We start from the raw sequence: 27,989 nt of genomic DNA on the forward strand, positions 1-27,989 counted from the left end.
GCAGTGGAGCCTGGAGGATTTTTATTTATTTATTGAGCCAAACAGGTTTAAAATTGTATTACATACAAAAAGGTTTAAAAATTTAATTTTTTTTTTTTATTTCTCACTATTTTTTTTTTGTTCAGCAGGGCCAGGGGGTTCAGCAGGGTCAGGGGGTTCACATGCTCAAGTGCTCCTATAGAGGAGCCTCCACTGATGGGCATATAAATTAGTTTGGGCGACAATGTTCCCCAATACATCATCACCCAGAAACACCTCCAGGGTTAAAACCTGAAACATCTATATTTATGCCAGGATTTGCTATGAAGAGTGGGATATCTCTGGAGATGAGGCATTACCCACTCTTCAGTGGTAATGGCAGCAACACGCCTCCTTCTGGCAGGGGGGCTAGTAGCCACAAATATATCACTATTAGTTGAGACTGCATCTAATGATGTATCTGAGCATATGGCAGGGTCAAAATTGGGGTCCGAGTCAGACATAGAGGCATCTGACTCTGACGCAAGAACGGCATACTCCTCCTCAGCACTATATGTTTTGTGAAATTATTGTATCAGTCACAGAAAAAAAAATTACTAAAAAAATTTAAATTAAATAACTAAATGGCTCTGAAAAGAGCCTTTGGGTCTCAAAAAATTACAACAAAAAAATAACCCCTTAAAAAATGCACAGACAGCAAAGAAGTACAACTATGCTACTGCCAGTGATTTATAGCGATCACTGGCAAGCTAGGGGTTAATGGCTCTGAAAAGAGCCTTTGGGTCTCTCAAAAAATTACAACAAAATTAACCCCTAAAAAAATGCAGACATCAAAAAAGTACAGCTATGCTACTGCCAGTGATTTATAGTGATAACTGGCAAGATAGAGGTTAATGGCTCTGAAAAGAGCCTTTGGGTCTCTCAATTTTTAATAAATAAATTCCTCTCTCCTAAACACAGGTCTCTCTCCAACAAAATCGCAAGTGAAGAGAGGTTGATCCACACTGATCAGTCAATATTTACAATAATTGACATGATCAAATGGGATATTATATTATACAATTTTTTTTGTGTGTGGAAGGCTCAGATTGGGTGACCCTAGCTTGCCCCTATGAGGCAGGCTAGGGACACCCCCACAGGCCCCATGATGCACTGGGCATCGCCATCTTGGAAGCCTCATGGGGCTTTTATTTTATAATAAAAAAAAACTTTATTTCTAATTTTTTTTTGTTTTGTTACTAAGTGCCTCGACCAACTGAGGCACTTAGCACACAAGTAGAGCATCAGAAGCCTGTCCGATCGCTTCCGATGCTCTGCTACACATGCAGCAAAACCAGAAAGGATCACTTGAGGGGGGAGTGATCAATCTGGTCCCGGCACAGTATTGCAGGATATCGCTGCAATACTGTTGGAGCGTCTGGAAGCGATCTCGATCGCTTCCAGCGCTCAGTTTAGCCGTCGACGTACAGGGTACGTCTTCAGTCGTTATTGTCCCTTTAAAGGCCTTTTTACCCTAAAATGTGTAATTCTAAACAGCAGTTTTAAAGGTTGCTTTGTTGAGTAGCGGATTTGCTCTTTTAAAAAAAGAAGTGTACTTTCATTATTTAAAAAGGTGTAAATTGGAATACTTAGCATTACTGTGAACAAATTTTCACCTTTCCATCTAAATAATTTAAAGGGAGTCTAGTTAAAATTAAACTTTCATGTTTCAAATAGAGCATGCAACTTTAAACAACTTTCCAATTTACTTTTATTATCAAATGTGCTGTTCTTTTGGTCTTTGTTGAACGCTAAACATAAGGCTCATATGCTAATTTCTAAGCCCTTTAAGGCTGTCTCTTATCTGTATTAAGACAGCTAGTTCATGCGTGCCATATAGGTAACATTGTGCTCACTCCCTTGGAGTTATACGAGTCACTGATTGGCTAAAATGCAAGTCTGTCAGAAAAACTTAAGGTGACATGAAACTTTTTTCCTTTGCATTCTCTTTATAAATCATGATTTTTTTTAAAAACTTCCAATTTACTTATATTATCTAATTTGATTAATTCTCTTGATAACCTTTGTTGAAAAGAATATCTAATATACTCAGTAGCTGCACCTAGATGCCTCATGTGATTGGCTTGTCCATGTGCATTGCTATATCTGCAACAAAGGATACCTAAAGAATGAAACATAGAAATTTGAATGATTTAAAATTGTATTCTCTATCTATACCATAAGAGAAAAATTTGGTGTTTGTGTCTCTTTAAATAAGGGGGCAGTCTGCAGAAATCAGAGGTGAAAAGTATATTAATATAACCATGTTGAATATGTAAAACTGGGGAATGAGTAATAACTGTATCATCTTTTAAAGTGTCAGTAAACCTAAAAAATAAAGTTATATAATTCTGCATTAATGCAGAATTATGAGATTTTAGTGTTATTGTTATAAACCCTTTTATTGCCTTTGAATTTTTTTAAAATATGCCTGTTTTTCAGACCCGCTCTCTGTACTCTGCTGAGCGGGTCTGTTTTTATTAAACATCGCATCGGGCCAGCTGTATAGTCACAGCATGGCCCGACCACGCCATAACACTAAGTGCAGCTCGCTCCTGCTCTGTCTGACAGCAGGAGCGAGGTGCACTTAGGTGTTATGGCGCGGTTGGGCCGGGCTGTGACTATACAGCTGGCCCGACGCGCTGTTTAAAAAACACAGACCCGCTCAGAACGGGTCTGAAAAACTGGCATATTTTAAAAAAATTCAAAGGCAATAAAAGGGTTTATAACAATAACACTAAAATAAGGTTAAATAATTGTGCACTATGTGCAGAATTATATAACATTTTTTAGGTTTACTGTCCCTTTAAATACAATTTTTGGAGACTGTCCTTTTATACAGTCAGTTTCCATAGCAAACTGAACTAAAACCAGACAGGTGACATTGTTCACATGACAAATTCTCAGTATTTGCTTGATTTTAAAAAGCAAAGTGAAACACCAACAAATAGAAATTACAAAGTAGAAGAAGACAAGCATGTAAATTTATTAACTGTTTATTGGATAAAAAAAATCCACTTTATTCTTCAGTTTCAGACTCCTCATCTTGACTGATCTGGAAGTATCTGAGCTCATAGGTCTCCTTGTCAGATGCAACCACACGTAGCCAGTCACGCAAGTTGTTTTTCTTGAGATACTTCTTTGTAAGGTATTTCAGGTACCTAAAAAAAATAAAGGTACAAGTAAATTTAAGTCAGTACATTTCTAGCTGTTACATGTTTTAAAGACCACAGTAATATGTAACCCAAGTAGACAGGAAATGCTGAATAAATTATGTATGCTGTAATTGACAAGAGAACCATACAATTGTGATACCTGGAAGAGACAAAAAACACACTACTAGAAGCACTAATGCAGTATATTTACAAGTGTTTCAAGTTATTTCTTCAGTACTCACTTTAAAGAGCATACAACATAGTTAGCACTATAGGAAATGTCTAACATCACTCGTGCCATTATCAGTGCTTCAACATCTGCTTTATACACAAGTATGTGGTTAAAGGGACACAACCCAATTTTTTTTCCATGATTCAGAAATAGCATGACATTTTAAGCAACTTTCTAATTTAGTCCTATTATCAAATGTTCTTCATTCTCTTGGTAACTATTTGAAATGCAAGAACGTAAGTTAAGATACCGGCCCATTTTTGAACAACCTGGGCTGTTCTTGCTGATTGGTGGATAAATTTATCCACTAATAAAAAAGTGCTGTACAGAGTCATGAGCCAAAACAAGCTGATGCCTTCTTTTCAAATAAAGATAGCAAGAGAACGAATAAAAATTAAGTAAATTACAAAGTTGCATGCTCTATCTGAATCACAAGAATTTTTTTTGGGTTCAGTGTCCCTTTAAGATAACTACAAAGCTTAATACTAGGACTTAACATTTATCAAGTTAACCAGCAGTTATCGGGTACCCCGCTACATAACTAGGGTTACACTGAAATTTCGGCCGAAAATTACATTTTTGGTTATATGCCTTTTATTTTCGGTAAAATTGTGTAGCATATTTCAAATTTGATACTAGCCTAGAGCTGTGGTTTGAGAGCTCATTATCTGACTTAATGTTTTGCATACAATAGTTTTCTAGGAATATACTTTATTTGGATAATTGGTAAAAAAAAAAAAAAAAACCCTGTTAAAGCTGATTGTTACATAGAACTAAATAAAAAACACAGTGCATTGATATTTAATAGTGTAGGGATGCACCGAAATTTTGGTCCCAGAAACTTTTGGCGAAAAATAGCATGTTTATTCGGTTAATGCCTAGTTTTTTCTTGGTAAAATTGAGTAGCATTACTGTTTTAAGATATTTTTGTCCAGTTTTAGAGTTACTTTCAATAAAAAAAAAAAAAATTGCTTGCCATTTTTCAATTCAGATTAATTCATTAGTCTAATCATGCAAAAACACTAAATATATTTTAAAAATAGTTGCCAAAGAAAACATGTTTACAGTAGACTTTATATAGACATTAACCGCCCCCCCCGGAATTTTCAGCCAAGGGCATCCTGAATTTTCAGTTTCGGTTCAGGATGTTCATTTCAGTGCATCACTATATACACAAAAGTGAAATTCATAAGATATTGGCGCTTTACATGTCCTTTTTAAAGCAGCACTAATGGATTAGTTCGGTCCACTGCAGTTTTAACCAATCAGATAGCGGGGAAAGTAGGTTAGTATGAAGGCTGAGTAATCATGGTAAGTATTAAAAGATACAATAGATGGCTACTAACCCCTACTTTTTGGGCACATGCAGTTTACTTGCCAGAACTAGGGTCTCACTGCTACATGTTTTATATGTTAAAGGGATATTGAAATGTGCATAGTTGCAATTCCACCTTACTTTGCAAGGTAGTTTCTAGTGAAATCGCCCTTTCAGTTATGCTTTTCCAACACACAAGACCTGTGTGCATTCATTAGAGAATCATGAAACCTACAATATTTAAGTTTTATGCTTGATAGAATTAAATGAACCCCAATTTTCTCTCATGATTCAGATAGAGAATGCAATTTTTTTAACTTTTTAATTTACTTTTATTAGCTAATTTTCTTCATTCTCTTGATATCCTTTGCTGAAAAGCATATCTAGATAGGCTCAGTAGCTCCACATAGATGCCTCGTGCGATTGGCTCACCCATGTGCATTGCTATTTCTTCAGCAACTGATATCTAAAGAGAATGAAGCAAATCAGATAATTGAAGTAAATGAGAATTTTGTTCAAAATTGTATTCTGTCTGAATCATGAAAGAAATTTTTTGGGTTTAATGACCCTTTAAGGCTAGCAAATTGACCTTGTTCCCATGATATTCTTTGTTGATTAGATAGGTACTATGCTCATTTCTGGAGGACAGGGCAGAAAACAGTTGCCATCTACTGATCTTGCAAATGTATAACCATTCTAAAGTGGCTGCCATGTATTGCTCCAGCCCAGTGCACACGCTAACACCTTCCTACCTGCTTTTCAACAAAGAAAACCGAGAACTAAATACATTTAATAGAACAAATTGAAAGTTAAAATTGTACACTGAATCTTATTTTTCAGGTCCCTTTGACTGCTCATGGTGCTGGGAACACAATGCAGGTAGGTGTAAATCAGTTTAATGCAGCATGGGAGCATAACGGTCCAAACTTAGTTTTATTTAACCCTTTGAGTGCTAATGAGTGCTAATGACTGCTTCTGAGCCGTCAGAGTTTCACTCTGGTGCTAATGACGGCTCAGAGCCATCATGAGCACTCTCCCACCTTGAGGGAGATCTGGGGGCTCCTTACTGCTCCTACCCCGGCGATCTTGCCTGTAGAGTGACAGGCATCGCCGGGGCTTCACGTGATGCGCAGTGATGTCACCGTGCAACTTTATTTATACTTAAAGGGACAGTCAAGTCCAAAAAAAACTCATTTTAAACAACTTTCCAATTTACTTTTATCAACAATTTTGCTTTGTTCTCTTGGTATTCTAGTTGAAAGCAAACCTAGGAAAGCACATATGATTTATAAGCCCTTGAAGGCCGCCTCTATTTTATTACTTTTCACAGAAGGGAGAGCTAGCTCTTGTAGGCCATATAGATAGCATTGTGATCATGCCCGTGGCTAGTGGCAGACACTGCACTAATTGGCTAAAATTAAAATGCAAGTCAATACATAACTAAAAGTCATGTGATTAGGGGCGGGCAGAAGATGCTTAGATACAAGTTAGTCACAGAAGTAAAAAGTGTATTAATATAACAGTGTTGGTTTTGCAAAACTGGGGAATGGGTAATAAAGGGATTATCTATCTTTTTAAATAACAAATTCTGGTGTTGACTGTCCCTTTAATAATGTTAAGTATAGGAGGAGGGGGCATGCTGCTTAGAAGCCTGTATTTCAGGCATCTAAGCAGCTACATACCCCCAAGACCCATTGTTGGAAAGGTAATCGCTTAACCTTTCCAACAGTGTAAGTCTTGGGGGTCTAAAAAAAAAAAAAAAAATTAAGTTAAAAAAAGTTTTCAAAAAATGTCAAAAATAAATATTAGCACCCAGGTGGGAAATGGCTTAGCAGCCAAAGGGTTAATCAAAGCAAATAGTCTAAAGACTTAACCCTCGAAAAGTTTGTTTCAGGTTTCATAAAACTTAAAACTTCCAAGTGTCCTTACCTTTTAGAAAACTGCTTCTCTGAAACCACTGATATTTTGTTCTTTAAACGTTCAATGTGAACAATGTTCCCAAGATTTCCTGTTTTTCCATTTACCTTCACTCTTTCCTTTAGGAACTGTTCCTGATTTGAAAAAACAGAAAGATATAGACTAGGGAAGAGAACCCTAGATATAAACTAGGGAAGGAAACCCTAGTTGCAAAAAAAATTAGAAACATATCACTGAAAAATAGTGCACAATCCAGGTGTTATCTCGCTAGCTGCTGTAAAGACTCACAGTATAACTGCCTAAAACTACAATAAGCACTTTGCTTTATCTTTCTAAAGCGTGAGATAAAATTTAGTTTGCTTGGGTATAACTAAAGTTACAAAACAGGTAAGTAATTAAGTGACAGTTCGAGTGTACAAATAATTTAACACTTACGAAATTCACGGAATCAAATATCCCATCCTCCACTGGATGTGTGAGATCCAGGGTAAATCGCCAGGCGGCTTTTTTAGATCTCTTCTCCTTCTTGACTTTTAGCTAAAAAGAACGTTACAATAATTAAACCAATCACCGCTTATCCATTTCATAACGAATTCATACGCAAATCTAATTTCCAGCTAACCACGATTTTCTTTTCTCACTAACTGCTGCTTAAAGCGTTACTCTTAACTAGCAAAAATGCATTTTACACAAATGCCACATGTGGCTCATATGCTTGTACCCAGCACTCACAGGCGCCATTGTTTAATCCTTGCGTTGCAGTTTTCAAAAGGAAGTCAACTTGCCGGGCGCCCCTTATTTATATCAGTAGCGACGTCACCGGCGCAGTTATCTGGGCGTAAACTAGGCCGCAGTATGTCACTTCCGAATCCATAGTGTGGGCAGCGTGTTGCTGAGTCAGACAGGGCGGTGATTTAGCTGTTACTCCGTGTGCCAAAGTAATTGTGAATGTGATATAGTTTTTTTTATATATTTGTATATAAAGGTTGAGGCGTTAATTCTGATGTTACTGTTTTTAAGTCTTTGTCGATATTGATCTATCTATTGATCACTATTTATCCGTTGCTAAATTTCTTTTACCATGTCACATGTTCATAGTACACACACCAGGAGAGAAAATTTAGAATGATAGAAAAAAAAGTCAAATTATTTTACTCATCCACTGAAATGTCTTACTTGTCTGTAACTAGTGCAAAATTACAGGGCTGTCAGACTTGTGCTTTTGAGTGTATTCTGCTCAAAATTTAATGAAAGTGTAGATTCTACATAGCCATTGGCTGCACACTGTAGTGACCTATTTATTACTCCCTAATTGGTCATAGCAGAGAAAGTTACAATAAGGAAGTGCTCATTGCTTTATAGACCCTAAAAGTTTGCACTTATTTTGTCAATATTTGTTATAATAAAAACTAATGAAACCAAAAAAATACATCTACATGTTATTTTCAGACTATTCTTCTTTGAATGAATAATTCTATCTAGCATTTATTTAGTGATTAATGCCCCTTTAAATACTGCTACAAGAAAAAGTGTATATATATATATATATATATATATATATATATATATATATATACTGATATTTAAAATGCATGGCATGTGAGAAAGCTGCGACCAAAACTGTAAAAAAAAAATACATTTTGGGTAGATTTAATTAAATAATATTGAAAATAGCCCAGTGACCACTGCTGTAACTGTGACCATCTTACTAAATTTTCATCAAGAGTAGCCACATGTGAAATAGGGGACCATACAGGCTTTTGGGGGTTATAATGTAGATTAAAGAGGCCCTGTTGTGTAGTACAGAAACAAAAGCACTTGTAGTACAGTGATCACCTGACTATACAAAGAAAATATATATTTTTTTAAGAGAGGGACTTGTCTACTGGGAAATACATTTTATTAGGGGTCTCTAGACATAAACATTTTTTTTCATGATGCACACACAGTACTATTGCAAACTAGATCACTATGTGTTTCATTTACTTTATTTTAAATGAGCTGGTTTGCAGTACTGCTCCAAGACCATTTCAAAGAGCAAGTTTTTCTCTTTCAAATTAGGGTTCTTGGAGCTTTGTAACTGCTATGAGTGCCGAGATCGAGGGGTTAGAAAAACCTCCCCCATCCAGCCCCCTAGCAGCTACCGGTGAATCCTGCCTTAGGCCTTCATTATGCACCTACAGGTAGCTACAAGAACGCCTCTTCATGTGCATCGAAAGGGTTAAGTGAAATAATAATTGCGTCCTTCCAACTTTGCTTTCGTCAAAGAATCCTCCATGTGCAGCAGTTACAGCCTTGCAGACTTTTGGCATTCCAGTTGTCAATTTGTTGAGGTAATGTGAAGAGATTTCACCCCATGCTTCCTGAATCACCTCCCACAAGTTGTATTGACTTGATGGCCACTTCTTATGTATTATACGGTCAAGCTGCTCCCACAACAGCTCAATAATTGAGATCTGGTGACTGACCTGGCCACTCCATTTCAGACAGAATACCAGCTGCTTCTTCCCTAAGTAGTTATTGCATAGTTTGGAGCTGTGCTTTGGGTCATTGTTGGAGCTAATTAACTCCAATCAAGCGCTGTCCACAGGGTATGGCATGGCATTACAAAATGGCCTGATAGTCTTCCTTCTTCAAGGTCCCTTTTACCCTGTATAAATCTCCCACTTTACTACCAACAAAGCACCCCCAGGACCATCACATTACCTCCACCATGCTTAACAGATGGTGTCAAGCACTCCTCCAGCACCTTTTCATTTGGCCTGCGTCTCACAAATGTTCTTTGTGATCCAAAAATCTCAGTCGCCTGTCCATAACACTTTCTTTCCAACCTTTCTCTGTCCAGTATTTGTGTTCTTTTGCCCACTCTGAAATATGGCTTTTTCTTTGCAACTCTGCCTAGAAGACCAGCATCCTGGAGTAGCCTCTTCACTGTTGAGACAGGTGTTTTGCTTGTACTATTTAATAAAGCTGCCAGTCGAGGACCTGTAAGGGTGTCTGTTTCTCAAACAAGACACTCTAATGTATTTGTCCTCTTGCTCAGTTGTGCACAGGAGCTTCCCACTCTTTCTATTCTGGTTTGCGCCATTCTTTGAATGAAGTAGTACACGTCGTCATACGAGATCTTCAGTTTAGTGGCAATTTCTCGCAAGTCATAGCCTTAATTTCTCAGAACAAGAATAGACTGACAAGTTTCAGAAGAAAGTTCTTTGTTTCTGGCCCTCTTGAGCCTGTAATCAAACCCACAATTGCTGATGCTCCAGATACTCAACTAGTCTAATGAAGGCCAAGTTGTTTGCTTCTTTAAAGGGACAGTGTACACCAATTTTCATATAATTGCACACATTACTACTATAAAGAAAAATATGCACATATACTTATCTAAAAATCCAGTATAAAATCTTTTTTTTAAAACTTACTTAGAAGCTCCAAGTTTAGCACTGTTGATGAGGATAGGCTGGGACCCCCAGCGAAAGCAGGAAAGACACACTTCCCTCCCCTGCATATAAAAATACAGAACAATAAGATGAAACCAGGAATCTGTAGACTTGTGTCTTGGTTTGGAGTCTGAAAATCAGCACGTTATTAAAAAATCAGCAAAACTATACCTAGTTACAAAAGCACTCCCAGATGGGCTATATAAATTGAATATCTACAAAACATTTATGCAAAGAAAAATCTAGTGTACAGTATCCCTTTAATCAGCACAACAGTTTTGAGCTGTACTAACATAATTGCAAAAAGGTTTTTAAGTGATAAATTAGTGTTTTTAAATGATAAACTTGGATTAGCAAACACAACGTGCCATTGGAACACAGGACATATGGTTGCTGATGAGCCTCTGTACGCCTATGTAGATATTCCATTTAAAAAAATCATCTGCTTCCAGCTACAAGTCATTTACAACATTAACAAGGTTTACACTGTATTTCTGATCAATTTTGATATTTAATGGACAAAATAAAATAAAAATGCTTTTCTTAAAAAAAAAAAAAAAAACAAGTACATTTCCAGTGACCCCAAACTTTTGAACACTAGTGTGTATGTATGTATTTTTTATTTTAGCCAAAAAATGATTAACATGCTTTAACAGAAAAGGAAAATGCAGAGTAGCAGTATGTAGGTGTGATTGAAAATATACAAAAGACAGTATACCATACAAATTAAATACATCATTAATGCAGATTTTGGTATCACAATCTGTTAAGTCTGATAACCAACTTCAAAGATACAAATAACCACCTTTTCCCCTTTAATAAATGCAAGTTCTGTATTTGGCATATTTCCTCTATATAAAACCTAAAACAGGACCAAAACTCAGAAAATAGTACACCCAGTGTACAAGTCACACAAACATTCATGCAGACAAACAAACAAAAAAAGGAAGCCCCCCCCTACTCGTATCTCATATCCTCTCAAATATATTGCACTCTCCTCTTAAATTAGCTTCTAGTATGAAAAGGGAGTTCTTAAAAGGTTGAAGGACCAGTTTTTGAGTTTCCTGTTCTAATGTCTTGATGAATGTCCCCCACTTATTAACAAAAAACTCAATATTGTTATCTATCTGTACCTGTACTGAAGCTTGTTCTAAAAACATTTGATATATTATCCCATTTTTAAATTCAGAGAACTTAGGTTCTTTACTGGACTGCCAGTATTTTAATGAGTTTCCTACCAATCAAAACTGCCGTGTTTATTAATAGATAATTTGGACCTGCTTCCTCCTGGGTCAACAAGAAAAATACTGCATATTTATCTACATGGAAAAATTGTTCCAAAATTTTGGTGGCCCAAAATCTTTGTATAACTGGGCATAGCCAGAAAAGATGGATCATGCCGCTGCATAATATTTACATTTATTACATACTGTCTTCCTACTAAGTTTATCCCAGCGGGCATGCCATGCAGGTGTGTAATAACATTGGGAAAGAATCTTCACCTGTTGTTCCCTAAAGTATTCTCCTCTCATCGCTTTTGCCACCCTGGCCCCTGAATTCTTCATTAGATCTAATTCCACTTGATTTCTACAGAATTGATTCCATTTTAGTTCCAAGTATCTCACATTACTTTGTTCTTGGATCGTTAATAAAGCTTGGTATGAGTATGATATGGACAATTTCCCTGCCTGGAAGATACTAATTCTAATTCACAATCATCAAAGGTTTTAATAGAGTTGTCTTCTCTTTTAAAAAGCTGCAAGATATAATTTATCCCCAAATCTGACCATGCATTGAATCTAGCGGAGTCGTACCCTTCCTCAAATTCAGGGTTACCTCTGATCGTTAAAAAGGGTGACACTCTATAATTTGTCCCTATTCTAAGACAAATTTTGCGCCACGCTCGTATTGGTTGATCTATGATTAACATCCCTTTTATTTCTCTGGGGATTAATTTCGGGGCATATGTGTCAAAGCTTTAAGAGCATAAGAGGCTGCTAAGGCTCCTATTTCAGGAAAGGTGAAATGACCCCCATCAGAAAACCAGCCCCAAATTTTTTTTAGATTAGATGCTATGTTATATAGTTCAAAATCTGGCACAGCCATACCTACGGCCTCTTTCCTTGCAAACAATCGCTTGAACGCTATCCTAGGCTGTTTATTAATTAGCTCTTGGTCTTTCCTCAACAATAGTAGTGGTAAAGCCTGGAATATATAGATACATTTTGGCAGGGAAACCATTTTGATTAAATGAATTCGGCCTGAGAGTGATAAGGGCAGTTTCCTCCACCTCTCTAAGTCTTCCTTAAATGATGATAGCTGGTACAAAATTTAAACTATACCATCTCTTTGAGTTGGATGAGAATTTTATCCCTAGATATGTAATATGGGCTTTGGCCTCCTTAAATGGGATTGTTGGTGAGTTTTTCAATTTGGTAAGCCACATGAGTTCAGATTTTTCTTTATTAATCGCAAAGCCAGTAAAGGCTTGGAAGGAGTCTAAGGCCTCCATAATTATAGGTAGATTATAATTAAGGTTTTGAACAAAGATAAGATCGTCAGCATAGATAGCCTGAATAATTCTATGTCCTTCAATATTAAAGGGACACTGAACCCAAATTTTTTCTTTTGTGATTCAGATAGAGCATGCAATTTTAAGCAACTTTCTAATTTACTCCTATTAGCAATTTTTCTTTGTTCTCTTGCTATCTTTATTTGAAAAAGAAGGCATCTAGGTTTTTTGTTTGTTTCAGTACTCTGGACAGCACTTTTTTATTGGTAGATGAATTTATCCACCAATCAGCAAGGACAACCCAGGTTGTTCACCAAAAATGGGCCGGCATCTAAACTTACATTCTTGCAGTTCAAATAAAGATACCAAGAGAATGAAGAAAATTTGATAATAGGAGTAAATTAGAAAGTTGCTTAAAATGTCATGCTCTATCTGAATCACAAAAGAAAAAATTTGGTTACAGTGTCCCTTTAATCCCTACCAATTTTTGCATAAAGAATATTGCTAGGGGTTCTAGGGCCAGATTAAAAAGAAGCGGGGATAATGGACATCCTTGTCTTGTCCTACAATAGAGAATAAATTGCTCTGACATTAGAAAATTGACACTTAAAATCACCCCTGGGTTTGAATATAACAAAGCAATAGTCTGAGAAAATTTGCCATGGCTTAATTATAGGTGATATCAAATATGCCGTTGTAATTGGTAATATATGATGATGTAACTGATGTATATCTGTTGTACTAAGGGTGGTAATATGCAGGGATCCTAAAACATTGCATATATAACCCTTTTTATAATGTAAATACTAGCGCTGTGGAATCTGTTGGCGCTCTACAAATAACCGATAATTTCAACAACTGGGTAATAAAAAATAAACACCTCTTTTCATTGTTGTAAATGAAAAAAAAAATTTTTTTTTTATTAAATGTTGAAATTTTAGCAGCAAATACTGTATTCTTGCTTATTAATTGTTAATGGTCTCTACATCTAGAGAGGGAAATCATCTACAGAAGTAAATGCAGTTACTCTAAAAACTAGACAAAAACTTAGGTGCATCGAAAGAAAAAAATAAAGACTTCATGTTTATTTAACTCAACTCATGACCTACACATCCTTATCAAGCTTTCTCTTCATTCACACTAAAATGATTAATATGCTCTATTTCATATATATATTAAATATATTATTTTACTATATGTTTAGCTTATTCAAAAGGGTTAAAGTGACAGTAAATCCTAGCGTTTGTAAAATGCTAGGATTTACTATTGAAACAAAGGGGAACTTACATTCATGAAGTATAAGATACTTCATGTAGAAAGCTCCTTTATCTGAGTCAATCGTTTGTAAAACGCTAGGATTTACTTTCACTTTAAATGTACATTCAAAGCTGCAATTATTTTTTTTACTTGTATAGTACAAAATTATTCAGTGTTACTACAACAAGACACCCACATCAAGAGATACTACTTGTAAAAAACAAACAACCTTTTACTTAAAAGACATTACATTTTCTCTATTACATTGCAATACTCTCATGATTTGTATTGTGGTTTACTGCAATAAAAGCTGGTCTAGGGTTAGGCAGGTTGTTTGTAGTGCCCTGGATAAAGTAAACTGATGGCTCCCCCCCACACCATCAAATTACATACTGGTGTAAAAATAAAACTATTTTGCAAAGGCTTTTTATTTTTAAACAAAAATACTTTACAAAAACATTTTTAATCTCCCAATTTTTCGTTCAGGATTCAGTTTGCACATATAATTATAAACAACTTTCTGATTTATTTGCTTTATTCTCTTGGTATCCTTTGGTGGCTGCACCTATATGCAATCAGCAGCTAGCTCCCAGTAGTGTATTGTTGCTCCTGAGCCTATCTAGGTATAATTTTCAATAAAAGATGCAAAGTAAATAGGAGATATTGGAGGGGTTTTTAAAATTTAAAAAAAAAGTACATGATCTATCCCAGAGGTTGTCCGACCTGTCCTCATGCCTCCCTAACAAGTCAGATTTTCAAGATATCTGAACTGGAGAACAGGTGAAATCAGATTTAACATGCTCTCACCCAAGCAAACTCTGAAAATCTGGCCTGTTAGGGAGGCATGAAAACCCCTGCTCTGAATCAGGAGTTTAATCTTGGCTTTGCTTTCCCTTTAAAAGGGACAGTCTACACCAGAATATTTATTGTTTTAAAAGAATTCCTTTATTACCCTTTCCCTAGTTTTGCATAACCAGCCGTTATATTAATACATTTTTATCTCTGCGATTATCTTGTCTCTAAGCCTCTGCAAACTGCCCCTTATTTCAGTTCTTTTGACTGACTTGCATTTTAGCTAATCAGTGCTGGGTCCCATGAACTCCACATGCGTGAGCTTAATGTTATCTATATGACACACATGAACACCCTTGGTAGTGTAAAATTGTCAAAATACCCAGAGCTAAGAGGTGGTCTTCAAGGGCCTACAAATTAGCATATGAACCTCCTAGATTTAGCTTTCAACTAATACCAGGAGAACAAAGCAAAATTGGTGATAGAAAATTGTTTAAAATCACATGGCCTATCTGAATAATCAGTTTGTTTTGGACCAGACTGTCCCTTTAAGGCCACAGCAACTCCAAATAAGGATATAGTGAGAAAGACTCATCAAGAGGTATATGTGCGTACAACTCCAATCACAGTGCACACCCTCAGAGGGATTAACTTTGGCTGTTTAATCCCAAATCAGCTCTAAGAAAGATGGAGTTACTACCCAGCCATCTTTAGTTTGGACAATAAGTAGGGTAAATATAAATACTAGGCAACTAGCATATTTAAAAGGGGACAATATTGGAACTTTAATTTGGAGGATGGGCGAGCACATTTTAGAAATACTGCTAATGCAACTGAATGTATATTACAGTCAGGGGGAAACAAACCCTTTTTGGTTAGCTATTCAATGCTTTCAGCTTGTCCAGTACCTGTATTTGCAAAACCGTACCTTTATATTATGGTATTTACATGAACAGGTAAACAATGTATTCACACGATATCTCAATTTATCCAAGCAAAGTATATTTATATATGCAAAGGTACAAATCCAAACTTTTTTTAAAAAATGATCAAAAACATTACTATTTTTCCTTGCCTGTAAGGAATAATCTTCACCGACTATCATTGGGGTTTGTGAGTTCTAAAATGCCAATATCTATTTCTTTAAAACAAAGATCTTAATACTGGTACTACCTTCCTGAGGGGTGTATATATAAGCTGTATTATAACAATTATTGCCTAAATCACGTGTGATGTTTATATTGTTTCACCCTCTCCAAACTTTCCCCATTTAAATATGCAAATCCCAAAATCCTAACCTTTTCCAGTCCCAAAGTTTGGCTAAATGGGGTGTGCACACATACATACACTACAATTTTAGCCAGCACAAGTTAATGATCAGCTAAAATGGAAGGTCACATTGTGACATGCCAAGCTTGCGAGGGGCAAGCCTGCATCTTATGTCGCAGCATACGATAGGAAAACAAACCATTTCGTACTACACCAAATCAGTCTGGAGAGTAAAAATGTACATCTAACGTAGTTCCAAATTGAAGTTAAAGGGACATAATACTCATGCTAAATCACTTGAAACTGATGCAGTATAACTGTAAAAAGCTGACAGGAAAATATCACCTGAGCATCTCTATGTAAAAAAGGAAGATATTTTACCTCACAATTTCCTCAGCTCAGCAGAGTAAGTTCTGTGTAAAAAGTTATACTCAGCTGCAGGTAAAAAAATAAAAATAAAGAAATGAACAGCAGCCAATCAGCATCAGCAGTGCTGAGGTCATGAACTCTTACTGTGATCTCATGAGATTTGACTTAACTCATGAGATTTCATAGTAAGCTTCCTTTACCCGATTGGTGAAATAATATGAGAGTGCACGATGCAGATGTCCCAGGACAAACACTAAAATGCTGCTTAGAAATACTTTACAATGGGAGGTGGCTACTGAGGAACTTTTGAGGTAAAATCTCTTTACATAGAGATGTTCAGGTGATATTTTCTAGTTAGCTTTTTACAGCTATGCTGCATCACTTTCAAGTGTTTAAACATTTGGGTATTATGGCCCTTTAAGATACTGCACTTTTAAAATCTTGTATTCATTATCAGCCATTTCACAAATTGCCTAGCTAGAGCAGACCTGTCACAGTAAGATTCTAGTTAGTGTCTTCATTGTTTAAAGGGACACTGAACCCAAATTTTCTTTTGTGATTCAGCTAGAACATGCAATTTTAAGCAACTTTCTAATTTACTCTAATTTCTTTGTTCTCTTGCTATCTTTATTTGAAAAAGGCAACTTTTTGTTCAGTCTGCTGGACAGCACTTTTATTGGTGGGTGAATGTATCAACCAATCAGCAAGGACAACCCAGGTTGTTTACCAAAAATGGGCAGGCTTCTAAACTTACGTTTCAAATAAAGATACCAAGAGAATGAAGAAAATTTAATAGGAGTAAATTAGAAAGTGGCTTAAAATTTCATGATATTTCTTTATCACAAAAAAAAATGTGGGTTCAGTGTCCCTTTAAATACTTTAATTGGAATAGGAATAAAAACAGTTTAGACATTTGATTGTTAATCTGACATTCAGGGAACAGAACAAAGTAATGCTAACTGGTAAATCAAAATCATGGTAGTGCTCTTAAAATGCAGCAAATTGTGTTTTTAAACGTTTGCAAATTTTAACACATTCATTTGTTACACAATATGCAAAGCAAATGATGAAGAATCACAGGAAGAGTAAATAAAAACTAGATGACCATCTGAAATCACCTATGCTTTATTGATAGTTCAACATTCAATCCACAAATTAAACCTAGTAACAATCATAAAACTTTACATGTTTTGATTAAGTATCTTTACAAGTTGGGAATATACAAGCCTATTTTTTTATTTTTTTAAATATACACTTGAAATGACTGGGAAGGAAAAACAAAACTTTATACAAACCTAGTCAACCACGTATTCTAGCAAGATTTTGCTTTAACAGTAGCATTTAGAAACCTTCCTGAAAAATTGAAAGTCTTGTAGCCAATGTGTGTAGTGTTAGGATTTGCAATCTATAGCAGCAAATTTGAATTTTTGTAAAGCTTCCTTACTCAATGCGCAATAACCACATTTTACATCAAAAATTTGTAGAAGTCAAAACATGCTGGCAAGAAGACAGCTCTTAAAGGGGAAAGCCATGTGCAAAACAACCCTCATCTAGACTGCCCTTGCTGCCATCATGTGCAAACATTTTTTGCTTTCCACTATTAAAATGTATTCTATACATCTTTAACCACAGACCAGCATACAGGGTTGTTTTTTAAAAAAAAAAATCACCAAGACAAAGCAAGTCAATATAATACATTTGTAAAAAGGTGGTTGGAAAAAATCTGCATTCATACTGTATGTAAATAGGAATAAACTTTAGGGCTTTAACACTTTACATACCGAGGAACAAGTCATACAGCCTAATTACTTATTGCTTGAAAGGTTCATACATGTTACCCAAACAATTCACAGAACACCTTTACAAACAAGGCTGCAATTGACCATGTTAAGATTACACATGGAGTGTGAAAGTATGTTGCAATTATCAAAATTGCATCCTATTCAGAACACTTAAAAAACACTGTTTCTTGTACAATTAACTAGACTTTTGTAATGTTCAACCAAAAGCAGAGCAACTATAAGGTATTTTATGCAACAGAGAAAACAAGTAGGAGACATAAGAGCACCGTGAAATCTTCCTAAAGACCCATAAGCTATTTGTCTCAAGTGAAATCACTTTCTATACCATGGAAGCTAAAAGACAACCAAGTATAGAGATGTAAATTGCAACTTTAGAGCACTGGAAGCTTTTATATCAAGTGTTGGAAGATTACAAGTCTGTGACCAGCAGTGTGCTGTATGTAACAGCAGCAAGTGAAATTCCTTCTCAGTGAATGATCCTAATTGTGACTAGATGACATGGTGTTAAAATGCATTAAAGCTAGAACTAGCTCAAGACTGTCTACCCTCATGAAGAGGACAATTTCAAAACCTCCCAAGTTCAGGCATTCCAGCGACAGCATAAGAAATTAAATTGTGTTTCTATTGTAGTAAAAATAATAAAAATCTTGTCACCTGAACGGTTGTAAAAAGTATAACGTTATACAACCTGTTGTAAAGAGTTGAAGTGTCAGCAGTAGCATTTATTCAAATGAACTCTATGAAGTTAGGGTTTCATTAAATTGTACAGTTGAATGACAGGACGAGAGGCTCAGGATTCATGACATGTAGGTTTAAAATGGTTGCTCTGACAGGTATGAAAGCCACCAGCTGTGTTATTCAATGTGAAATCCTTAGAAATACAAACTCAAATGTTTACTATGAATAGGAGATCACAGGGAGAGAAAAAAAACTTAACCCTAACCTCCATTAAACTATTTCCCCCCCCCCCCCCCAAGTAGCATAATGCACATAGCATTAACATGCACAAAATATATATATAATTTTGTATCGCAGAAGCCCTGGCGGTTTAAGGAAATATACCTTAAGCAAATCCAAAGCAACATTTGTTTTTTAAAACATACTCCATGTGTTAAGATTTTGTGCTACAGGACAGTCCAAATGTAAGAAATAAACACACTGGAAGCACTGCAAAACGATTCCTGGGAAGGTCTTTACTCAGTTTAATATTTCAAGATAAATACAATAAAAGAAAAAGCAACTGAAGTGTATTTTTCGATTTTTATTTTTTTTTCAGTCTGATGACAAAGGCCTCGAGTGAAAATCTGTAGCATTAACAACTCTAACCCTCATTTCGTGCCAGATGCCTGCTATGTAGAATCACCCAACATACTGAGTACCTGTCCAGACTGTAGGCAGGCTTTGACACCATTTGATAAGGTTATAATATGCAAAGCCAACATTGGCATAGGAGAGAGTTCAGAGGTAATACAATTTAGTTTTGCATGGCCACCAGGACTTTAAGGTATGGGACCGGAAAGAAAGCATATCAACTGGCATTTACAAATCACTCCAGTTTCTCTACTGACCAAGATACAGGCTTGGTACTAAGAGTCTAACATGCATACATTTTAAACTTGCCATTTTAAATTAGTTTAAGCTCTTGTCTATGTATTCATAAGGTATATCAAGGTTGGTTTAGACTGCTTAGTGAAATTACCTTTTATTCCAGGTGCCTTTACCTAATTTATCTAAATCTGATTTAATCTGTATGCATTATGAGCAAAACAGACCCAATAGAACATACTCACTAAAGATGCTTGATCAGTTTTATTGGACCCTCAAAATGGACACCTATAGGAATGTTAAAGGCAACTACTATAGCATTCCTAATTAGTTTAAAACTGAGGTGATTTTGAAAATTGCCAGTTAATTTGCATAACCAACTTTAGAATCCAGCAGTATATGCAAACAATTCAAAAAGAAATGAGGTTGTTTTGAAGGCCATAGCTTTGGTGACAATCAGAACCAAATTTAAGATCTGTGGTTTATCTTGACCATAGCAGATTGCTCGTGCCTGGGATCCCAGTTTATTTGGTCATGGCCTTGATGGCTACAGCACATTCTTCATTCATTGCATGCAAGACGGAGATCTGAAAAACAATTCACAAATTTAGCTCATAATCATACAATTGTAACCAAAAAGGGAATGGATCATCACAGCTCTTTAGCATTTAACATTGATATTTAAAGAGATATGAAACCCAAAATTGTCAGTGGTTCAGACAGAGGATACAATCTAAAAAATAAAAATGTCATTTCTTTTATCAAATTTGCTTTCTTCCCATGGTATTTGTTGGATACATGGGTAGGCAACAATGCTGCCCTATAGTGCTCTTGCACATGGATAGCATTCTTGCATAACTGCTGCCATATATAGTGCTCCAGAAATGGTCAGGCTCTTAAGCTTACATAAGTTTTTGAAAAAAAAAAAAAAGTGGTAATAGAAGTAAATAAGAACTTGTGTTAAAATTGCATGCTCTGAATCAAAGGAAAAAAGTATGAGTTTCAAATCACTTTAAAGTGTGCAACATTAGATTAAATTCAGGCTAATTTGAGAACTTGCAGACCTGTCCTATTGAATTTAATTCATTTGACATGCGTTTCACACTTGCAGTCTCAAGCTATTCTATGTCTATTAAAGGACCACTCAATGCAGTAGAATTACATAATACATAAAGACAATGCAATAGCACTTAATCTGAATTTTAAACAGCATTTTTCTGACAAATTTAACCCCCCCATATCATGTGACAGACATCAGTCAATCACAGACTAGTATACGTATACCATGTGAGCTTGTATACTCAGTAGGATCTTACTCCCCAAAAAGTGAATAAAAAGTACATTTGGAAATTGAAGTAAATTTGAAAGTGTCTTAAAACTAGATGCTCTATCTGAATCGTAAGTTTTTTGACTTGTGTCCCTTTAACTTATTTATCATCACTTACCAGCATCTCTTCTCCTGCTTCAAATTTAGATTCTATTTCCTTTCCCAGGTCACCCTCTGGCAGCTTGAGATCATCACGAACATCTCCATTGTCATTCAGAAGGGACAGGTATTTATCATTAATGCCGATTAGCTAGTTTTGTTTGGGGGGGGGGGGGGAGGAGAAACAAAGTTAGCAAATAAACTTTCAATAGCGTTAAGATAAATATAGAATTTAAAGTGAAGGTGAATTTAGATGAATCGTTGCCTGGTTTTTATAATCCTATTAAAAACAAGGGCACTTTCATTCATCAAAATTGACATTTCACTTGTCAAAAAAAAAAAAACCTTAGCTATTTATCCTGACAGCTGCTCCAGCGATTCCCCTGGCGGTCAGAAGATTCTTCATACGTCAGAAATGACGAATCCGGCTTCTGCCAATCACAGCTTCATGGGGGGGGGGGGGGGCACGGAGAATCATGGCCTGAGGCAACGCTGTGATTGGAGGAAGCCGGATTAGTCATTTTAGACCCGTGAAGAGGGCTTGCGACGGGCAGAGAAAGCACTGCAGCGGCTATCAGGATTAAAAAGCTAAGTTTTTGAAGAAAATGAGTGAAATGTCAATTTTAATTAAAGTGCCCTTGTTTTTAATAGGATTATTAAAAACCGGGCACTGATTTATCTTAATTGATAGTGCTAAAACAAAAACTAGCTTTTCTACAAATTAATGTAGTCATATTCCCAGCTCACAAAGTGGCAAAACCAACATGCCAATTTTATCAACTGTTGAAGAGTCATCTTAAAGTTAGACCCACATCAGTCAATATACACCAAGGACAACTGAACTGCATAACTTTTTTAATCTGGCTGCAAATGACTATAGTAATTAGCCACCATGATAATGCCACAACAAATCTTAAAGGCATAACCCAAGAAGTTAAAGTGAACGTAAATTTTGATGCTAAAGTGCCCGGTTTTTAAAAATGTGATCAGCAGGGGGAACTTTAATCAAAATTTACATTTCACTCGTAAAAACAATAAAAAAAAAAAAAATACCCTTTAAACGCGTCAGCAGCTCCAGCTTCCTCCGGTTGTCGCAAGCTATTTCTGTCAGAAATTATGGAAAGGTCATCCTCCAATCATGGCTCCCCCCTAGGGGGAATCAGTGTCTGATTCAACGCTGTGATTGGAGGAAGCCCGATTCCTCATTTTAGACCCAGGAAGAGGCTTTGCGACGGGTGGAGGAAGCTGGAGCTGCTTTTAAGATTAAGGTGGTAAGTTTTTTATTTTACTCACAACACGAGTGAAATGTTAGTTGAGGAATTAAAGTGCCCCTGTTTTTAATCAATTTTTTAAAAAATGGGCACTTTAGCATCAAAATTTACATTCACTTTAAGACAACGCAAAGTCGCCCTTCTAATATTCATGTGAACCAAACCAGGCAAGTCCTAATTCATTTAAAAGGGTTTTAATAACTTACTGTACATCCTTTCATAAGGTATTCAGCTAAGGACTGGTTTCCTGTTGGCAAGTGTGCCAACATGTTAGGAAATCTTAGTACAAATTTTAAGTGAACTTAAAGTTAAATGAATGCACTTTTTAAAAAATTAAATTAAAAACTGGAGCAATTTCATTTAACTTAAAAAAATAAAAATCTAAATACTTAACCTTTTGCTTAGGATACCCAGACCGGCGATACTCCACCCACAGCTCCTCTGTACTTACCTCAGCAATGACGCAACAGGCTTCTTCCAATCGTTGCAGGACCTCACAAGATGGATGCTCAGAGGTGCAAGCCATGATTGGAAGCCTGATTTGTCATTGCTGAGCTAATTACATAGGAGCTGCAGGCAGCATATCACTGGTATAGGTTTCCAAAGGAAAAAGAGTAATTAGAAACGCTGCAATGTAAAGTTTAATGAATAAAAGCGCCCCTGTTTTAAATTGTATTTTTAAAAACGGCACTCATTCCATTTAACATTATTCACTTTAAGAAAAGCAAACAGGCAGAAACTAAGTGGTCTTAGCTATACAGCAACTTTGAGACTGTTCACACCCACAAGCATCCATTTCAAAGAATTACACAAAATTAAATATTTTCTAAATATCAACCATCAAGATGCTATCCAGAGAAGTTACTTGAGCTGTTGAATATTCAAGTGTAGAAAAAATAAGTGGTTGTTATTTGCATCTTTATAATTTATAGGGACTAGTGATAAATTCTGTTATTCACATCAAAGTAATACATTTCTTTAGAGTCAAAGAATTATTTTGATTTTAAAGTTAACAGGATGTACAAAAAAAGCCTTTAAAGGACAGTAAACTTGAGATTTAAATCTAAAATATTTAGTTATGCATGAAACTGCAATATATTGTCTCATTTTGCCCATTTCATGAAATTCAGCTCTGAAAATAATCAAACACACAAACTATGTTAATTTGTTTAACTTGGCTTTTACATTATACTATAGCACTGGTTTTCAAACCTGTCCTTATCCCTCCCTAACAGGGCGCATTTTGAGGATATCTGAACTGGAGCACAGGCGAAATAATCAACTGGTTAGTAAATATGGTTATTTTACCTGCTCTCATGCAAGGTATTTTACCTGCTCTCATGCAAGGTAATCCGGAAAACCATGCCTGTTGAGGAGGCCTTCGGACAGGTTTGAAAAATCAGTGTTCTATAGTAACAAGAAATGTAATTATAAGGCGTTTACTGTCCCTTTAAAGGACCAGTAAATAAAAGTAGATTTGCATAATCAAATGCATAACAGACAATGCCATAGCACAGTCTCAACTTCAAATGATATTTTTTTCTGACAATTTCAAACTTGTGCATTTCCACTACCCCATATCATGTGATAGCCCTCAGCCAATAAACGCATTTATGTATATTGTGAATTCTTGCACATGCTCAGTAGGAGCACCTTTGGTTAATGGACGCAAATTGGAAAGTGGTTTAAAGTTACATGCTCTAGCTGAATCATAAAAGCTTAAAGTGAAGGTAAACTGATGAAAGCCTGTTTTTTTTATAAAAATACTATTAAAAACAGAGGCACTTTCATTCAAAGCAGCCGTTTTGATTAACAACTTGCCTCTCCTTTGCACAGCAAGAGCAGCTCCCCCTCCTGGAAATCCTCTTCACACGTCTGACTAATCCGGCTTCCTCCAATCACAGCATGGCCTCAGGCAATGACTACCCTGGGGGGAAAGCCGTGATTGGAGGAAGCTGGATTAGTCATTGCCGACATGTGAAGAGGAAATCCAGGAGGAGGAAGCTGCTCTGGCTGTGAAAAGATAAAGGTAAGTTTAATCAAAACGGCTGCTTTGTAAACTTTGATGAATGAAAGCGCCCCTGTTTGTAATAGCATTTCTTTTTTAAAAACGGGCTCTCATTCAAAGTTTACCTTCACTTTAATCTTGACTTAAAATGTCCCTTTAAGGAATGAACAGCTCACTGACTGATACTGTTCAACTGCTTTGATAGTTGGGATAAAGAAAAGCATAAACATTTCTTGGCACATAATTCTAGAAAGTTTCACTTAAACATCCATTTAAAATGCAGGAACATCCAACAGCCATAATTAAATCTATACTAGCAAATGTTAACATAAAGTAACTAATACTGTGGAACTAAACTTTAGTTAGTTGCTTACGCTCCTGTTATCATGAGAAAAAATAAAAATTGGATTATAATAGAGCATGCAATTTTAAAGAACTCTGATAGGATTTGGTCTCTTGGCATCCTTTGTTGAATAGACTGGGAATTAGCAGGTGATTGTTGGCTGCACATATATGCCTATTGTCGTTGGTTTACCAGATGTGTTCAGCTAGCTCTGTTTACTTCAAAGGATACCAAGTCATTGAAGCAAATATGATACATTAATTGGAAAATTGATTAAATTGCATTTTCTATCTGAATCATGAAAGTTTAATTTTGAGATGTTCCTTTAAAGGGATATTCCAGCCAAACTTGGAATCCACATGGATACATTTCAGTTTTGAATAGAAGCATTTTTGTAATATACATGCATTCCCAAAAATGCTTCTTATAAAAGCTATAACTGTTTCAAAAGTGTATTTAAGTATGCACTGTGCACCAGCAATTTGAACACAGCACTTGCTGAGAGCCTAAGGTGCTTTTACCATCGAGTAATGACTCAATTTGTTATGTGCTGAAATGATACAAGCCCCACTAATGTTCTGAGAAGCTGCAGTATTTAAAATGCTGATGCACTTAGAATACCTAGTTATGCTTCACATGCTAAAACCGGGATAACTTTTGCTAGAAGCATTTTTGCCAATACATGTATATTGCAAATATATTTCTATTCAGAGATGCAATTCATCCATGTGCATTTATATTTTGACAGGAATGTCCCTTTAACTTGCACCCATAAACTGCAATGTCTTCAACCCCCTGCAGGGTCGCTAGTGTTATTTATATGCTATAACAGGTCAGAACACATCTTCCACAATGGCCATCTAGTAACATTTTAAGGGTGTAAAAGGGACTTAAGTGAAAATTACTCATGATTTTGATTGAAAATAGTTTACAATTGCATTTTCTAATTTACTTCTATTATCAAACAAGTTTAATTATCTTGGTAGTTTCCTAGCAGAGATTTCTGCAGCCGCTGATAAGTTCAGCATCAACTCCCAAGTGGTACCCTCCTTACTGTGTTTAACCCTTTTTTGCAAGGATTAGTCAGTTGCAGTATTGCTAGTGATCTAATTACACATAACAAATTAAAGAATGTAGCAGTTCCATCAAAAGTGCCCTTTACAAAGCATGAAAGCAATTGTGATAGAAATTTATTTTAATTTTTTAGTTATTTTAATCCCTTGAGTGATAACGACGGGTCTGAGCCGTTGCAGTTTCCCACACTGGTACTAACGAAGGCTCAGAGCCGTTGCTAGCACTCCCACCTTGAGGAAGATCTGGGGCTCCCAGCTGCTCCTACCCTGGCGATCGGGCCTGTATAGTGACAGGCATCACAGGGGCTTCATGTTTTGCGTGGTGACTTCACACGCAATGACATCACTGCTCAACTTTAACAAAATACAATAAGTATAGAGAAAGGGAGCATGCTGCTTAGAAGCCTGTACCTCAGGCATCTAAGCAGCTACAGACCCCCAAGACCTACCGTTGGAAAGTTAATCTCCTAACCTTTCCAATGTATAAGTCTTGGGGATCTGAAAGAAAAAAAAAAAGTTAATTTAAAAAAAAAAAAAAAAAAATACTTAAATCAGCTTAGCACCCAGGTGGGAAAGTGCTTGGCACTCAAAAGGGTTAAGATCAAAAATACACTCAGGCTTCAGTGTACAAACTTACTTGATAATCATTTCTTTTAATATTGGGGACATCCATGTTATGGGTAGAAGGACAAATATCTTCATACTTCTTCCCAGAAAAGATATCAATACCAACCATGTGAACCTAAGGAGAAAAAAAAAAAAGTTAAGTAAAAACGATAAGGTTAACCAAATGCAAACTGCACAAAACTCAAAAGGATAGTGAAGAATATTGTTTAGCTTGCCAGATTGTTAGCCAACATAACCATCTCTGCACATTGCAAGTTACCTACTCACAGTAAACAAAGTATCTGTAGTTGGCAAAAAAAAAGACAAAAACCACAAACGCACATTGGTACCAATAAGTAAATGATTTACAGGCTCCTTGTATTTACCTTGGCATGACCATGCTTTCCAGTCTTGGAAGTTGACATTTCAACAATCTTACAGGGACGTCCTTTTAGGACCACAAACCCGTTCTTGCGCAGGGCAGAGCACTGCATGGGGAAAGTGGCAGATGCCCCAGCATCTCCAGTGGTGAAATCTATATCATCTGCCATGTTGCTGGGTGTCTAAGAGTACTGAGAAAGTTACATATTAGTATTATGAACCAAAACAAGTGTACATGAATATTTGATACAGTTTAATCTGCAACCAGGAATCACAAGTGTAAGGAGTTTCCACCCAAAAATATATGGACAAATTTATAATATCAAGTATAGCATAAATGAAGTTATTAATGACAAGACAATCCTTACATGCAAATCTATTTTATAGCTACATCTCAACAGCATTTCAATATACCCTAAGGGACTTTATGAAGAAGGGTGTTGGTAGCTTTAAACAAAATGCAGCATCAGGTAAAAATGCAACATTAGGCAAGGACTCGTCTACAGTAATTAGATCATAGAAATCAATATATTACCAAAAATGTTAGATACATCAGTCTAGTGCAATGGTTTCGATACCACTACTTTGAAAGAGGAGGCATGACAAAATTATTATACACTACATTGCCGGTGGTGAGTTAGAACAACGTAAATGCATATTTGCAGCATTGGCAGGACAGCCACGTGTCTCAGACCCGCCACTCCTAAGCAAAAGAAACCGCGCTCCCTGCAACCACTAGACCCGGGGCCCTGACAGCCGTCACCCATGCTTGGCGGGACAAGGTTTTTCACCCGCCCAGAAATCCATGGTATGGCGCAAGACGTTGCTCTTCCTTGAGAAAACTGCCAGAGCTCGGTTACGCGACCCAATGGCACAACACTAGCAATTGCAGTTTATCTAGGATAACACTCCGCCCAGACTGGCAGCCCTCCTCATGATAGCCAGCGACGCGGCATGGCAAGGCCGCAACCGCCATATCGAAGCACCAAGTACCCACCCTACCCGGCCTTACTGTCTGCCGCACACCCCACACGCTTGCAGCTCTCTCTCTCCTACTACAGCATGAAGATCGCTTGTCAAAATGTACAGGGAATACAAGAGAAGACGGGCGCCATGCTAGCCCTTCCTTACCTTCCAACAAAAAAAGGAACGTCACTGCGCAAACGCGCCCAATTTCACTGCGGCAGCCCGGGATAGGCGGGGCCAACGGAGGCTTCAGCAAGACCAGCCCCTCCGCTTCCGGCTTAGAAGTGGGTTGGTT

The 27,989-nt window shown here is 36.5% G+C and overlaps 2 protein-coding genes across 2 annotated transcripts; both read right to left on the bottom strand.

Annotated features, from left to right (window-relative positions):
• Nucleotides 1-2,998: 2,998 nt before the first annotated feature.
• RPL22L1 (ribosomal protein L22 like 1) lies at nt 2,999-7,424 on the bottom strand. The gene is made up of 4 exons (XM_053710132.1): nt 7,370-7,424; nt 7,073-7,174; nt 6,650-6,771; nt 2,999-3,179 (listed from the first exon to the last, which is right to left on the bottom strand). Exons 1-4 carry the CDS (start codon nt 7,376-7,378, stop codon nt 3,038-3,040), a joined length of 375 nt encoding a protein of 124 aa, XP_053566107.1. The 5' UTR covers nt 7,379-7,424; the 3' UTR covers nt 2,999-3,037.
• Nucleotides 7,425-17,382: 9,958 nt separating this feature from the next.
• EIF5A2 (eukaryotic translation initiation factor 5A2) lies at nt 17,383-27,987 on the bottom strand. The gene is made up of 5 exons (XM_053710133.1): nt 27,860-27,987; nt 26,734-26,919; nt 26,379-26,483; nt 21,066-21,197; nt 17,383-20,207 (listed from the first exon to the last, which is right to left on the bottom strand). The coding sequence occupies exons 2-5, from the start codon at nt 26,896-26,898 to the stop codon at nt 20,145-20,147; spliced, it is 465 nt and encodes a 154-aa protein (XP_053566108.1). The 5' UTR covers nt 26,899-26,919; nt 27,860-27,987; the 3' UTR covers nt 17,383-20,144.
• Nucleotides 27,988-27,989: the final 2 nt, after the last annotated feature.

This window comes from Bombina bombina, chromosome 4, assembly GCF_027579735.1.
Source record: "Bombina bombina isolate aBomBom1 chromosome 4, aBomBom1.pri, whole genome shotgun sequence".
In the NCBI taxonomy this organism is placed as follows: domain Eukaryota; kingdom Metazoa; phylum Chordata; class Amphibia; order Anura; family Bombinatoridae; genus Bombina; species Bombina bombina.